Genomic DNA, 16,043 nt, shown 5'->3' with positions numbered 1-16,043 from the left:
CTAACTGCTCTCCCCTGCCACCTGATCCCCCTAACTGCTCCCCCCTGCCAGCCTGATCCCTAACTACTCTCCCCTGCCGGCCTGATCACCCCTAACTGCTCTCCCCTGCCAGCCTGATCACCCCTAACCACCTTTGCCTCGGCCCCTGCCACTGTGGCTTTGTCCGGAGGACATCCAGAAGATGTCCAAAAGATGTCTGATCTAATTAGCATATTATCCTTTTATTAGTATAGATGCTTTCAATTTTGTATATGTTTGGAAATTTTTATAATAAAAAAATCTCACAAATTTATGTTGTTATCCCTGTGAGAATTTTTTCCTGATCTAAATCCTCTGGTCTGGTTGATATTTGGAAGACATGTTAAGCCAAATACATAGAAAAAAATCATAGGGATGTTAAAGAAAAACACTCATCCAAATTGAAATTGAGTTTTTTTAAAACGTGTTAATAAAATATTCTAACACTTTAAACTTTTCACTTTTCTTTCCTTTTAAATATTTTTAGACATGCTATAGAATTTCTTATTGTATTTTTCTTTATTTCATTGCTTCTTAAACACCAAATTAATCTTCAGCTATTGGGAAATGTGACAACTGCCGAATTGCAGATAAGCTATTGGTTTGTAGTTGAATAGATATTTGGTCCTGGAAAAAATTAAAGAAAGTTTAACTACATTTTCTATAAGATGGGTGTCTTTACAATGTCTGTATGTTTATAGTATGTCAAATGAGCTATTTTGAGATTTGTGTAGTAAGCAAATGGTCACAATATAGACAGAGGGCCAGTTGCTAACCTACTCCTTCTAGATTGCTGCTCTAGCATAGGACTGGCTCCACTAAGCTGGAGCCAAGCTTCTAGGGAAGATTGCAGTAGCCCTTTAGATAACTATTATGTGATTCACATGATTCAGGTTAATGAAAATTCTGGATTAGTAAAAAGCAGCTCATTCTAAGTTAATAGTTACTGCTATTATACTATAATAAGAATGATGAGTATTTGAAATCTAACTCTATAGAAATTGTATTTCCAAAATACTAATGAAACTCTCACTTATTAGTTTATCAATTAATGCAACTTTCCCCCAAACTTTTCCACTAGATGACTTTTTAAAAATAAGTAGCCCACTGATTTGATTTGAGATCATTTTTTAAGTTCTGCCTTTTGGAGCTTTTGAGAGTAAAATTTCATAATATTTAACATTTGTTTATATATTTTATAAAATAGAAGTTATAATCGGATACCTTGTAATTATTTTTAAATAAGAGAACCTTTAAAATCATGATTGCTTATGTCATTAGAAGTCATTTTTTATATATAATCAAGTACAGTTTCAAACATATCTTTGATTTCAATATTCTTTATTTCTAGTCTGTTAGGAGTGTGGGTAAATGTATGTGTGTTTTCTTCTACACTGTATTGGTTAATAAAATGCAAATTTAGCAAAGCAGGGGTGACTTAAAAAAATAGCATAGTGAACAACCGTCTGAGTGCCAAAAATAATCAAAATGAACCCTAGAGTACAAAACAAGGTGTAGATTTTTAAAGAGCAGTTACAGGCATGTTGAGAATCAAGCTGAAATATAATAGGAATTGATATTTTCTATTTTTTTCTTCCCATACTTCCTTTTGTGTGAAAATATGTCTTTGTAATAGAGTTTCCCTTTGCAACAGTGGGACACAGAATTATGATAAAGGGAGTTAAAAAAAAAAGTAGAATGACCTCTGACCTTGTTCCTCTTTTCTTTGCCCAGTTAGAAAGCTGCTAATTACATTTTCATATCCCACCCAAAGGGATAGAATATGCTAGTAATATCAAGTGGTTAGAGAAGTACATAGCCATTTTGAAATCATAATGAACCTTGACCAAAATAGCTTTAATACTCTGAGATCAATTAAATGTAGCCTATCAATAAATGTTCAGAATGAATTATCAGCAAATAACAATAGCTGAGTTATTAGGAATAGTAACTAATATGTATTCGTATGTTTGAGTCACCGTTCAAAGTGTTTTACAAGTAGCAATTTATATCATATTTGTCCTACTAGGTTAGGTATGTTTATTATCCCTAGTTTACCAATGAGGAACTGGAGGCATGGGAAGGTGAAGTAACTTTCCTGTGTGTTACATACTGGATTCTATCCTAAGGAATCTGATCCCAGAACTTGAATCCTTAAGTCTTCATTAGATAGTTTTCTAAAATGCCCTGATATCACTTATCACATCATTTTTTAGGGCCTTTCAGTCCCATAGAATGGCAATTTGAAAGCATTAGTCCTTTTAAATCTGCTCCATCTGGAGATGCTGACCATCTTTAAACTGCTTTATCTGCTCTGTCGTGGAGCAAAGAAACCTGGTCACTTTAGTATCTGGCACCAAAATTAATAAGGCAACACCCATCTGACTAGTAGAACCACCCCTGCCCAAAGAGACCTACCTACTGGCATTCTCCACCAAATTTCAACTCTTTTACATCAAAGGAAATTTGAATCAAGCCTAAATTTACCATAAGCCCTTAGACATTTTCATCTTAACTTAATCACCGTCTTCTAAAATAGTTGTTAGCCATGGCACCATCTGATTCTGGTGGTGTGTGTGTGGCAGGGGAAGGGGGTGGTGGTGGTGGTGGTGTTTTTTTTTTCTCTTCTCACATTAGTGTGCCATTAGGATACACTGGGAAATATTCCCTTCTGAGAGAAAAACAAAATTTACAAAAACAAAACTGAAATCCTTCTTTATTTGATAAACCCAATTTTTATTTTTATTCAATAACCCCAATCCTGATCACTGAATGAGAGTAATCATGTCCATGTTTGTTTTATTATCCTCATTCTAAGTTAATTAATTACTAAATCAGTAAGCCTCTGTACAATGACTAGCTAGTTGTTTTGAGGTCACAGGAATTAAATGTAACATCCAAAAGTCCCCGACTTGCTTTGGCAGTGGTGGAATGTTTCAGCAATGTTCCAGAGCCCAGTTTAGAGGAAAAGGGAGCCTTTAACTTCTCTGTTGTTTTATATTCTTAAAAAAAAGAAGCACACTTCTCTGAGCACTAAAACCCACTTAGTGCTTTAGGCCACACTGCAGGTATGTACTTTCCACAATTAGACTTTCAGAGTGACTGTTGGTCTGCACTGAGTACAGTAACAGTTCATCCATCCTGGCCAATAGGCATATGAAAAGATGCTCAACCTCAGTAAACATCAGAGAAATGCAAATTAAAACCGTAAGGAGATATTACCTCACACCTGTCAGAAAGGCTATCATCAGTAAATCACAAACCCAAAGTGTCCGCCAGTATTTGATACAGGTCAGAGCCTCATTGTCCTGAGGGCTTAATGCTTAAGAGAGAGCCCATACAAGGGCTTGTATTGAAATCATAAGAAGCTATTTTCCAGCCCCCTTGTTCCTCCTCTAAGGGGGTCTACTCATGTCTGTCTAGCTGCCTGCCATACTGGTACATCATAGATCAGAATCAATAAATACTAGTTGAATTAATAAACTGTATTCTATAATAAAATGTGTGGAAAATAAGAGGCTCAGAAGTAGTTTCAGGCATAAAAATAGATGCTATGCATAAGCTTATGTGTAGGGATGTTTTACATGTTTATTCTTACTAGGCTTCCTTTTTTTATTTTTTTAAGCTTATATAATGTTATAAACATGCCATTTTTAACAAAAGAGTTAAAACATTTTTACATCTATTACACTTGAAGAAAGAAAATATCCTTTAAACTGGTGTTTCTGTTAAGAAGCAGCTTAGTGTGTATAGCCTACTCCAGTGATGGCGAACCTATGACACGCGTGTCAGAGGTGACACGTAAACTCATTTTTTTGGTTGATTTTTCTTTGTTAAATGGCATTTAAATATAGAAAATAAATATCAAAAATATAAGTCTTTGTTTTACTATGGTTGCAAATATCAAAAACTTTCTATTTGTGACACGGCACCAGAGTTAAGTTAGGGTTTTTCAAAATGCTGACACACCGAGCTCGAAAGGTTCGCCATCACTGGCTACTCTAATGGCCTAAGAATAAAGTGCTTTTCATATCTACATGCACATCTCAAGAGAAAGGGGAAGACACTTGGAGCTGAGATGTATAGAATGCAGTATCTCTGTTGGAAACTTATAAAAAGAAGATATACTACTGCTAATGATTACAGAAGGCATAAGAAGCCCATGCAATGGGAGTTAATTATAGTCCCAGAAATAGAAGGGTGGTCTAGCCATTAAATTGAAGTATTAGCATCTAGATCTGTGTTAAAATGTTTTTATTTTTTGTTTTTGTTTTAATGAGGGCAACATCATGGCTCTCATACTACAAATAGATTATAACTATATATATATATATATATATATATATATATATATATATATATATATATATATATATAAATTTAAGTCATGAATTAATGAGGGAACCAGTAAGATGCTATAGTGGTTCTAAAGAGAATTCAAATTTATTTGAATGATAATAGATGATAGATAGATAGATAGATAGATAGATGAAATGAATTTACAAATAGATACAAGTCTGTCCATTAGATAATAATCCACTACACATACCAGAGCCCCCATAAACACAGCATACTCAGAAGGTGTGTTGGACAATATCTTGCTTATAAAAAGTAATAACCAGTTGTCTTTTGGTCCACCGTAAAGTCTTTCAAAATGTTTTCCTACATCAGTCTCAAACATACAAAGGGTGCAGTAAAATATTCAGAATATTTTACGAGCAGAAGGCCTACTGCGTCCCATATAATAAAAGCCTAATATGTTGAGTTTCTGGTTGCCCAGTTTGCCATTCAACCAAAGTGTAATATGCTAATGATATGCTAAGGCCGCTCAACTGCTTACTATGACGTGCACTGACCACCGGGGGCAGAGGCTCTGACTGGTAGGTTAGCTTACTGCTGGGGTCCAGCCGACTGGGACTGAGCAAGACGAGCAGACACGCCCTGAAGCCCTCCCAAGGTCCCTCCCCAGCTGGCCAACCTCCCATGTCCCTTCCCAGCCCCGATTGTGCACCAGTGGGGTCCCTTGGCCTGGCCTGTGCCCTCTCACAATCTGGAACCTCTCGGGGGATGTCAGAGAGCCAGTTTCAGCCTGATGACAGAGTGGCCGGTCGCTATGACACACATTGACCACCAGGGGCAAACGCTCAACTCAGGAGCTACCCCCTGGTGGTCAGTGCACTCCCACAGGAGGAGCGCCGCTCAGCCAGAAGCCGGACTCATGGCTGGCAAGCGCAGTGGTGGTGGTGGGAGCCTCTCCCACCTCTGTGGCATTGCTAAGGATGTCTGACTGATGGCTTCCTGTGGGGAGCGGGCCTAAACCATCAGTCAGACATCCCCTGAGGGCTCTTGGACTGTGAGAGGGCTCAGGCTGGGCTGAGGGACCTCCCCCACCCCCCACCACCCCCCCCCAAGTGCATGAATTTCATGCACCAGGCCTCTAGTCTAGACATAAGAACAGTAAGTAAATTAAAATATTTACAGACAGAATGGCAAAGCAAACACTAATGTTACCATTTAATTCTTAAAATTTCTGGCTGAGAAGGGGGGATTTGGTTCAGAATTGTAATGTTCAGTGAGACAATTGTTAGCCTGATAATGTGTAAAAAAACACTGTGTAAGTGTTCTTGATTCTTCATACTACAAAAAAAAAAACCCATTAAAATGTAAATAGTGTCATCTTTGATATAATGATTCAGTATCCTCTCAAAAATAACATTTTTATTCTAATACAAGCTATTTTTAATTAAAAATTTCCATTGGCCAAGGGCAGAGGGATGGGAAGATGGGTGAAAAATGTGAAGGGGAATACAGTCAATAATACGGTGATATGTTTGCACAGTGACAGATGATTACTAGACTTACTCAGGTGATCACACTGTAAGGTATAAAAATAACAATATCGAGTCACTATATTAGATGCCCTAAAATAATATAATTAATATGACATTGTATACCACCTATGCTTTAATAGATAAAAGGAGTAGTTATATGAAAAAATAAAAATAGAATAGAATAGAATATCCTCTCGCCATGTTAATGCAAAGTTAGTTCACAGTTAAAGAAAAGCAGCTTACTGATCGCTTAATGAGACAGGTTCCAACACAGTCCTCCCGAACCCCCTACATTTCTTTATTCTCCTAACCTCACTTTAGAATTACTACACTACATGATAGGCATGAGTTACGCAACAGAGCATGCACTACAGTTTTCTTTATTTAATCTCTCTCTCTCTCTCTCTCTCTCTCTCTCTCTCTCTCTATCTCTATCTCTATCTTTCTTTCTTTCTATCTATCTATCTATCTATCTATCTATCTATCTATCTATCTATCTATCTATCTACCTACGTGTGTGTAATATGCAAATCAACCAAACAGCCAAACAGCAGAATGACTGTCTGGACGACCACACTATGACATGCACTGGCACCAGGCCAGCCAAGGCGATTGGTCGGGGGGCCCTGCCATCACCCCACGATTGCCCCACAGAGGGAGGCCCAGGCTACCAGCTGGTGGGGTGATCAATAGGGGGGAGGGAGAGGTGACCGTTGACACGGGCAGCGCCAGGCCAAGGCAGGTGCAGGTGTGTGTGTGTTGGGGGTGGCGGGGGGCGGCTGCAGGCAGCCAGGGGAAGCCCGGGTGCTGGCAGCTGGAGGGAAGCCCAGGTCCTGGGTCCCCACAGCCAGAGGGAAGCCCGGGTTCTGGCAGCCAGAGGGAAGCCTGCATGTCCCAGGTTCCAGAAGCCAGAGGGAAGCCTGTGTGTCCCAGGTTCCAGCAGCCGGAGGGAAGCCCAGGTCCCAGTTGCTGATAGCCAGAGGGAAGCTGGAACTGGCAACCGGGGCAAGGAAAACCTACCCTTGCATGAATTTCGTGCATTGAGCCTCTAGTAATACAAATAAATGGTGTTAATGGCTATATTGTTAAATATTATAGTCTACAACAAGCATGTCAAACTCAAAGACTAGCACAGGCCAAATAAACAAGGCATGTGACCTGTGGGCCATGAGTTTGACATGCTGGGCCTGCATACTCAATTTACAGGTGGTACTAAACTTTGGTGTATTGGTAGAGAAATAACAATTGAGAACAAGAGCCTACAAACAAGAAAAAAGAAGGATATTTTGTGCTTGTTTTTTGTTTGTTTGTTTGTTTGTTTGTTTATCCTTAGAAAAAGCTCTTGGATCATTGTGTAGTTTGGTTGTTTTAGATGTTGTTTGTAAATGTAGCAGTTTGCTTGGAAATTGGACATGCTTCCTAATGGAACTTTGAGATATTTAGGTATAAAGAGTAAAGGATGTTGAACCTTAACTTTTTTTTCTAATGACTTCCAAAAAGATGTAAAGAAAGAATGTTATTTGTCAAGAGCTTTGTTACACAGTGTACTGGATTTAGCGAAGTCCCTGTGGTCGTCCCTGCATATGGAAAGACAGTGGCAATGTCTGCAATTATAATAGAAACTTTTAAAGACACATTTGAAAGCAGATCATCCAAACACCAATCTAAACAAATGGAAAAAAAAGAAAACAAAATCTGTGTTAATAACTTTTGGAGTATTTTTGAAAGAGCTTGGATTTGGTAGACCAAAATATGGATATTTTAAAAAGGTCTGAATTGACAATGTTTTATATGACTTGCAAACTATTAACATAATTGACTACATATATATGATTAGGTAGAAGTATAAATTTGCTTTCATGACTTCTAGGAAACGGCTTAAGAAGGATTAGTTATGAAATTTAGCACTTCAGTGTTCAGAAACTATTCATCTTCTTTTACCCCACAGAGAACTGGACTGAGATTACCAGCTTATTTTAGCAGGCCCAAAAATAAAATAAAATGAGGATAGCTTTGTATACAGTATTTGTGTGTGTGTTCTGTTCATATGCAAAACTCAGCATGCTTCCAATGAAGTAGCCTGTTTTCATAGAACACTACAGGATGATCATAACCTTGATTTAAGGTGTAAAATATGAAGAATATATATATATATATATATATATATATATATATATATATATATTCACCATATAGTTTAATTACAGTAATGTGATCCTGAATTTATTAAAAGTTACCTTGCTTTTATATTATCAAACTTTTAAAAAATCATGCTCTTTTCAACCCCACAGTATTTCTACCTAAGCAATGTCTTACGAATAAATTTTATTATCCATTTCTTTTTAAAAAACACAAAATACAAGCTGATTTCTCTTCTGGAACAGGATATTTGAAGTTATGGTTTCTGCACTTAAAATTAGTATAGAATTTAAGAAAAAGTATGAAATTAAGTTTTAAAAAGACACTTATAAAGCTCCTTGTTAAGTACTTCAGACTTGTACTTACCATGAAAATGCAACCACTTTAGAAAATTGTATAATATCTCAATTACTAAGGCATAATAAATAGAATTTATTTACTTTGGCAGAAGTTTAACAATAAATGCAGATTAAACACTATACCTGAAAAGTATCTTACTGATATTTTTCTGTGAAACTTAATGGGATAGTATTTTAAAAGCGATATGCAAAAAAGTTTCCCCAAATTAAAACTTTGTCTATCTCACATAAAAGAGGAGAAAAAAAATTAGAAAAAGAGAAGAGAGTCACAAAGTGATAAAAATCAAAATACCAATGGGAAAATTTTTAAAAATTAGTTTTTATAAAGCATTAATCACCAACCTTATGGTTTCTGATCTAAATTAAATGTTATACACATTCCATTTATTTTTTTTTTAATAACCTTCCTAAAATCTTATTGTTTTTAGGCCATGGTCATTACTTTTATGACCTGAAATAAATGTGTCAGGCATATCAATCAATTGGCACCTATCCTTTTGTTAAAGGTAGAAAAAAGATGACTATTATATTGTAATACTTTGTTCTCTCTCTCCTCCTCTTTCTATTTTTTTTGTTTGTTTTTTGTTTTTGGATGGTTGGTGATTTGTTTGCTTCTCCTGGTTCCTGTTGATCAGTGGTGTTTGGCCAGTTTGTATTTTTCCAGACATCACTCCACGATGTTGTTGAGGTGTATGATGGGCCAACTCAGCAATCTTCTCTGTTATCTTCCCTCTCAGGATCCCATTCAGGTATCCTTTAATAGCACTGCCATGCATCAGTTATTGATTAAAGACTGACTTTGATTGATATTGTAGTGAAAGTTGAGATTTATGTCATCCATATTAGAGATAAAGTAAACTGAAACTAGAATTACTCGTTATTTCTTTTAAAAAAATAGAAACACAATTAATAGTAAATCAAATGCTTGAGACAAATACAACCATTTGCTGGGATTGTAATCAAGTAAATATAATATTTAGTCTCTTAGTTTCTGGTGTTTATTGTGATATAACATATTTAAGGATTCTTTAAAGAATGAGGCGATATGTTTCAAAATGTAATGAAAGCCTGCCAGTAAAAAGTTAAAATTAAAGCTGAACCCATTGAAAATATATTGTCAGTGGTAGGATATATTGACGTAATTTGATAGAACATAGACTCACATTTTCAAATGACAGTGTAAATATAATTTGTTAGGTTAACTGAATGAAATTATTTATGATATCTTAGTGTTTGTTTTGTTGAGTAGGAGAATCACTTCCACTGAGTTCAGGTAATCAGATCACAATTCGATTTACTTCAGTTGGACCAATAACAGCTAAGGGATTTCACTTTGTTTATCAAGGTAAGTGACCCGGTAGCCTAGAAACACACTAAGGAATGATTTCGGTTTCCATGCTGTGTTCAGAGTTATTGAATGATCAGATCCTCATAATCATATAGGAGAGATAAAAGTTGTTTTTCTTTTAACAGTTTTTCTCTGTTCGTTCCCCATCACTATAGCACGAATACCTTGACTAAAGTCAAAAAATACCTTTTGCTTTCATGATCATTCTCAAGTTAATAGTATGATTTTCCTTTCTCCCAACATATTGTTTTCAAAACACTTATTTTTTTCTGATAATTCTTTAGTTTCTGCATAACCTATTTTGCTCAAAGTCTAGATCTCTAGATCGAATTGTACAAAATTGTGTGCTGATGTCCTTGGATATGCCAAGGAACTCATCACTTCATTCAAAACTTTTAGTTTCTCATTCCCAGGAGAATTCAAATGCTCTTCATGGCTACTAAATATTTTTGTGCAATTAAACATCGGTTTACACAGTTTTTCTCACCTTTTATGGACAATTTTCTATATTAGCATTAACCCAAATTGATTTATTATTTGAAATATTTTAAGTTATATGTGATCATGTAGTATTCTCAAATGTATCTTGAACTTTCTTAAAAACTATAACCATTTGCTATGTGATATTTTTATTAAGCCCTTCTTAGTCCATTTATAATATTGGTTATATTGCACTGTCTTATTTTTAATAGTATTCCTTGTGTAAACAATGTGGGGTATTATTAATTTTAAAGGCACTATTAAAAGTTGAATTACTTTTACTTTAATCACATAAAAGGAATCAATCTATTTGGATTTCATCATATCATTTTTTGGGCTGTTGTCAAACTCTGTAATCCCATCTGTATGTGTTTTAAAAAGAAAAAACATCCTGTTATCATTCTATTTTACTAAACCAAAAAAATAAAAAATAAAAAAAAACAAAAACACCCTCACAATTAAAGGACATAATAATTCTATGAGCAATTTCACATCTGATGTTGTACGATTACTAAAAGATAAACTTCTATTGTTGTTAATCTGTCTGACTTCCGCTTAGTCTGAATGTAGTTATAGTATTCATCAATAACAAACATGTTTGAACACTAAGTTTGTAAACATGCTCTGAAATTAATGAAGTGTTGTGTTTTCTTTTTCAAATCTATGCTTTTAAGAAACAACTACTGAAAAAAATTTTGACATTACCTCATGTAATCTGCCATGTATTTTTGGATCTCGGTATACCAGTTTAAAAAGAAAAATATATATATCACTCCGTGATCACCCCAAAAATTGAAATATATAACTCATACTACTTTGCTATATTAATAAGAGTTTGGTAAAACAAAAAATAGAAAAATACTTTAGTCGATGTTTAAAGGAATGAAGCAAAATATTTTTAACTAAAAGATCTTGATGACAATATTCAGTTTAAGTTGTATTATATTCTGTATTAATTTTAAAACTTTTAGAAATGTATTCAAATTTTTAATTGAGGTTTTGATAAAAAGTGGAGATTTCTTTGAAATCTTCTTAAAAAGCTATGTATTTAATATTCATATTAAGTGTGTATTTAATATGAAGTTAAAATCAATCATTGTTTGTATGCAGCTGTTCCTAGAACAAGTTCTACACAGTGCAGTTCTGTGCCTGAACCAAGATTCGGAAGAAGGATTGGCAATGAATTTGCTGTTGGTTCATTGGTTCTTTTTGAATGCAATCCAGGATATATTCTCCATGGATCCATTGCAATTAGGTGTGATACAGTGCCCAATTCTTTGGCCCAGTGGAATGATTCCTTACCCACCTGTATTGGTAAGTAGTAAATGTCTATGCTTTATCATTGTACATACTTTATATAAAAATTAGTTATCTTGCATCTTTTAGCATTTCTGTTTCAGATCTTATAATTATACATTGATTTTTAATTATTTATTGGTTATAATGTACCTAAATTTTCAAGTTAGAGTGGATATTTGATGCAAGTGGGGTATGCTACAATCAATGAAAAATTGTTTTGAATTAGCTGGAAAGTTTCCTCACTTATTGATTTATATGGATAAAATGTACATCATATTTCCAATAATAGAATTTGAATGTTCCTAATAATGGATTACTGAAATAAATATTATTTTTTCATCTTTAAAAGTTTATTTAAAGAATTCTATGCCAATATGTAAAGAATTTGCATGTCTTTTAAAGATCACAGAAACTTATTAAAGTACCTACATATGTGGTATAGGTACTGAAATAGCTGTGAGGTACTCTTTAACAGATCTGTTTGTATACTTATGCTAATGTCCTAATTAATGGGGTAAAGTTGTAAAGAATCATGTAAAATTGAATAAAATCCTAACAGCTGGGAAGTATAGTAAGTTCTCAGAATAGGGTTAATTAAGTCTTGGGTAATAGTCTAGGCTTTTATTGTGACACTGAAGAGCAGTGAGTTACTACATAATCCTGGAAAATTTACATAACCTGATTCTCGATTCCTGTATGGATAAAAAAAAAAAAAAGAGAGAACTTTCCTTAGCTTTACTGTGGCTATTAGATGATTTAAAGCCTTGGCAGAGTCCTTGGAACCTAGTATGCATTCTAAAATTAAATTGTTTTTGTTGCCAAATCCTCCACCATAGAATCAGGAGATTCTAAAGCTATGAGATATGAAATATAGAATTTATATGCTGTGTTGATAAAGTATTTGATATTATTGATTTTTATTTGTTGATAGGTTGATTTAATAACACTTTAAAGTTTTTATATTTAAAATTTATGTTTCATAGAAGATTTTACATCTTGGAAAGGGCTGAAGCATGGTATCTGTGTCATTCTTTCCAATTCTACTAATTTAGCATTTCGTGAATATAATATTTTCCTTTACACTTAAAATGTTTAAGAAAATTTTACATAAGTAAAAATATACTTTGCATTTTTATTTTTAACTGTAAATATTTTAGAGGAAATACCATGACAATTTTTTTAGAATTATAATGATTATTTATTACAATAAGCTATTTCGAGAGACAGAAATTTCTTTCCATCAGTTGCTGCATTCAAGAACAAATAGTTAAAAAGGAGAGATTTTAAAAATATGCATATAATCATATTTGGTTTGTTTTTATTGTTTGCAAGGGTTAAAAATAAAGTTAAAATTACAATAACAATCACTACAATTCTAATTGGCCTTGAAAATATATATTTAACTAATGGTTTTCACTCTGTGTTTTTCTAACCCTGCAAAATTTGAACATTACATTATCCAAGGAAATTTCTTTTATGCACAATATATGATGATGAGATAGGAGTAGAAAGAAGAAGAAGAAGATAGAGGGGAGAAATGAGCTGATATGAAAGAAAAGGGGGAAAAAAGAAAATGAAAGAATATTTTAGGAAGAGGGAAAAAATGAAATAAAATAATATTTTGGAAGGTGAAGGTAGAGAATAAAAATTTTAAATTTTTAAAATATAAACTATTTTTGTTTAGAGTAAAAGTCCTATATGCTTATTATAAAGCCTTTTTGTATGTCAAACATATCCATTTGCTAATCCCAGTGTTTTTGCCATCAGAAATAAAATTCCATGTAAATAAAAGGAATTTTTTTTTACATCATTGAATAACTTTTTTTTACAGCATTCAATAATGGATTCATCTCAGCAAGGTGCTTCTACCAGCCAGGAAAGATTATGCAAATCTATGGCTGATATTCAAATTTAGGAGTAAATGCTAATGTACTGTCCTGGTTTCAGACACAGTTTCTACTTTAAGGTTAACAGATAAAAAACTGAGGAACCATTACAATCTCTCTGTCAAAAACCCATCTCTTTGTAGGTCCCTGGGCTTTTTTAGAAATTTGCCACTGCATCTATGGAGCGTCTTTAAACATAGAACAGACCACCTTTCATTTTTCATTGGTTTGAAAGTGCATACCTAGGGATAGAAATTGTATCAGATGATTTCTATTTCCTGCCAAGATCACATGAAAAGGACATATTACCTTATGCCACTTAAAAAATGTTTCACCCTATAGAAAACTGAACACTAACAGAAGGACACACGGAACCTGTGTGAGACAAGAAATAGAAAGGCGATAATTCCAAATGACAGTTAGATGATGGCTCAGTTTAGGTTTTACCATTTGGTCCAACTGCTCATCTTTACATAAGTGAAGATATACTTTGCATTTCTATTTTTTAACTGTAAATATTTTTAGATTCAAATATTCTGACCGAAATTTGTTGTCTTAAAATATTCAAAAAAGAAAAAGCATATGTCTCAAAGATTCAAATATGAGTTGAGTACAGAGTTATCATAGATTGATATTAAAGTATTAGCTATAATTTGTGTTCATTTTCAATATCTGTTAATGGATGAAATATGGACTTTCTTAAGGCATTTGAACTTTGTATTTCTTTTCCTTGGTACATGCATCCTTGAGATTTTTTTGGTTTTACTGAATTACTTCATTATTTTTTTTGGATATCCTAGCTAAAATAATATTCTGCTGTCCATCCTCTGTTTGTTCCCTTCGTCCTTACCCTGCTTTTCTTTTACAGCAACAACCCACTATATTATATAGTTTTTAAATTTTGTTTAATACTCTTGACCTTTCCCTTGCCACTATATTGTTTTTCTACTCAACTGAGAGGGGATCTGTCTGGCACATAATAAGTGTTCACTACACATTAGTTTAATGATTGAATTTTAACAAAGAACTGTTATTTCCTGAATTTTTGTTGAGGTCAAACTAGAATCAAAATATGGGATGTTGAGTCTGAGTTCATTGTCTTTTGAAACCAAAGAATGAAGTCAAGGACAAAAAACAGTTAGTGGAGCCAAAATTTATTGAGAGTATCCATGGGAATTAAAACCTATTAGCCCACGTGTGGAGGTCCACACGGCCATAAACCATGTGCTCCCCACCTCAGGAAGGTGAGGAACCCATTGTGTGCTGGGGACAAGAGAGCAGCAAGAGGACGTGCTTTTAGTTTGGGGGTGGAGACAGCCTTGCTAGCTCCTGATTGGTCCTGTTAAAAAGTTTATGCCTCTTTGCATGCACTCCTCCTTCCCCGCCCAGTTGGGGTGCCTTAGTAACTCCACCTGCTGGGTTCCTGGTTCTGTTTTCCCTTCCTGTGGTCCCGCTCCTATCTGCCCAGCTTCTCTCTGTCTCCTCAGAACAATTAGCCAACTTCTTGAGTCTAGGGTCCATGGGTTATTTTTCATTTGTTTTGTATGTTTTCAATTTATATTTATTGTTTAAATTATTACAGATGCCCCCCTCTTTTTGTCCCCCCAGGGCCCAGGCCTTTTAATTTCAGCCTTTTACCACTTGGTGATGTTCTTGCTCACTTTGCTTGGTTAGAACTTTAAAAACCACCTTAAGATTCATGCTCCTCTGAGAATCCCTAGCCTTTATAATAAAAGGCTAATATGCAAATTGTCTCCTCCACCAGGAGTTCCACCAGGAGTTCAACAAGGGTGTGGGGGAGGCGGCCAACCGCTTACATCCCCTCCTCCCAAGAGGCCCACCAACCACCCACGACCTCTCCCCCTGGCCAGCCTGGCCCAATTGGCCCTGACTAGGGTGGGCCAGCTGGACCCCATCCATGCACAAATTCATGCACTGGGCCTCTAGTACACAGATTAAACATAAACAGTAGATTTATACATTGTATGTGTAATTTTATTCTGAGAGAGGAAAAATTCTCTATCTATACTCTATAGTTTAGATATACTATTTGACAATTTATTTATGCATAATTATTGTATTTTCTCAGCCTTTAGTGTTCAATGAATGCTCTAGTTAACAGCTTAAGCCAAATGAGCATCCAATTGAAATGAAAAGAAAATAGTTTTGTATATGTTTAATAATTTCCATCTCAATTGTATTGTTTTAGTTTCACAGTTCATATTGCTGCTATCAACACTCCTTTTTTTTCCCTGCCATATTAAAACACAATAAAGTCTTCCATAATATTGCTTAAACTGACACACTGGAATTAAATTGTTGACTGGAAAGCAGCCCCATTACGTATGTTATGCAAGCTGTGCTTATAGTTAAAATGGTCAGGTACTAAGTTAGGGGATACACACATTTAAATACCAGTATGTAAATAAAATTTAATAATCTTATACAAATCTGTTCTATCAAACCATTCTCCAGTAAATTGCAATACAGTACAGTAATATTTTGATTAGAACATTGGACTTGGAACAAATTTAAAATTGAAAACTCTGTTGAGGACTGTCTTCCAAATTTGACCTTGTATGCTTCCGATTTCTTAAATTTTTTAGTCTCATAAAACCTCAAGTTCTCTGAGTCTCTGTGATTCAAATAACCCCCTGCAGCCACTAATAGCTCTTGCAATATA

The 16,043-nt window shown here is 34.6% G+C and overlaps 1 protein-coding gene across 2 annotated transcripts in view; it reads left to right on the top strand.

Annotated features, from left to right (window-relative positions):
* Positions 1-16,043, top strand: part of CSMD3 (CUB and Sushi multiple domains 3) — an 879,736-nt gene that overhangs the window by 722,383 nt on the left and 141,310 nt on the right. Inside the window, exons 33-35 of one of the 2 annotated variants that reach the window (XM_081111574.1) lie at positions 8,983-9,096; positions 9,597-9,692; positions 11,286-11,489. In XM_081111574.1, coding sequence (XP_080967700.1) covers positions 8,983-9,096; positions 9,597-9,692; positions 11,286-11,489 — 414 coding nt within the window. The remainder of the gene's footprint in view (positions 1-8,982; positions 9,097-9,596; positions 9,693-11,285; positions 11,490-16,043) is intronic. The other variant, XM_081111575.1, reaches the window with a different exon arrangement.

This window comes from Myotis nattereri (genome assembly GCF_964212035.1).
Source record: "Myotis nattereri genome assembly, chromosome: 17".
Taxonomy (NCBI): Eukaryota; Metazoa; Chordata; class Mammalia; order Chiroptera; family Vespertilionidae; genus Myotis; species Myotis nattereri.
This window is presented reverse-complemented; position numbering and strand designations above follow the sequence as displayed.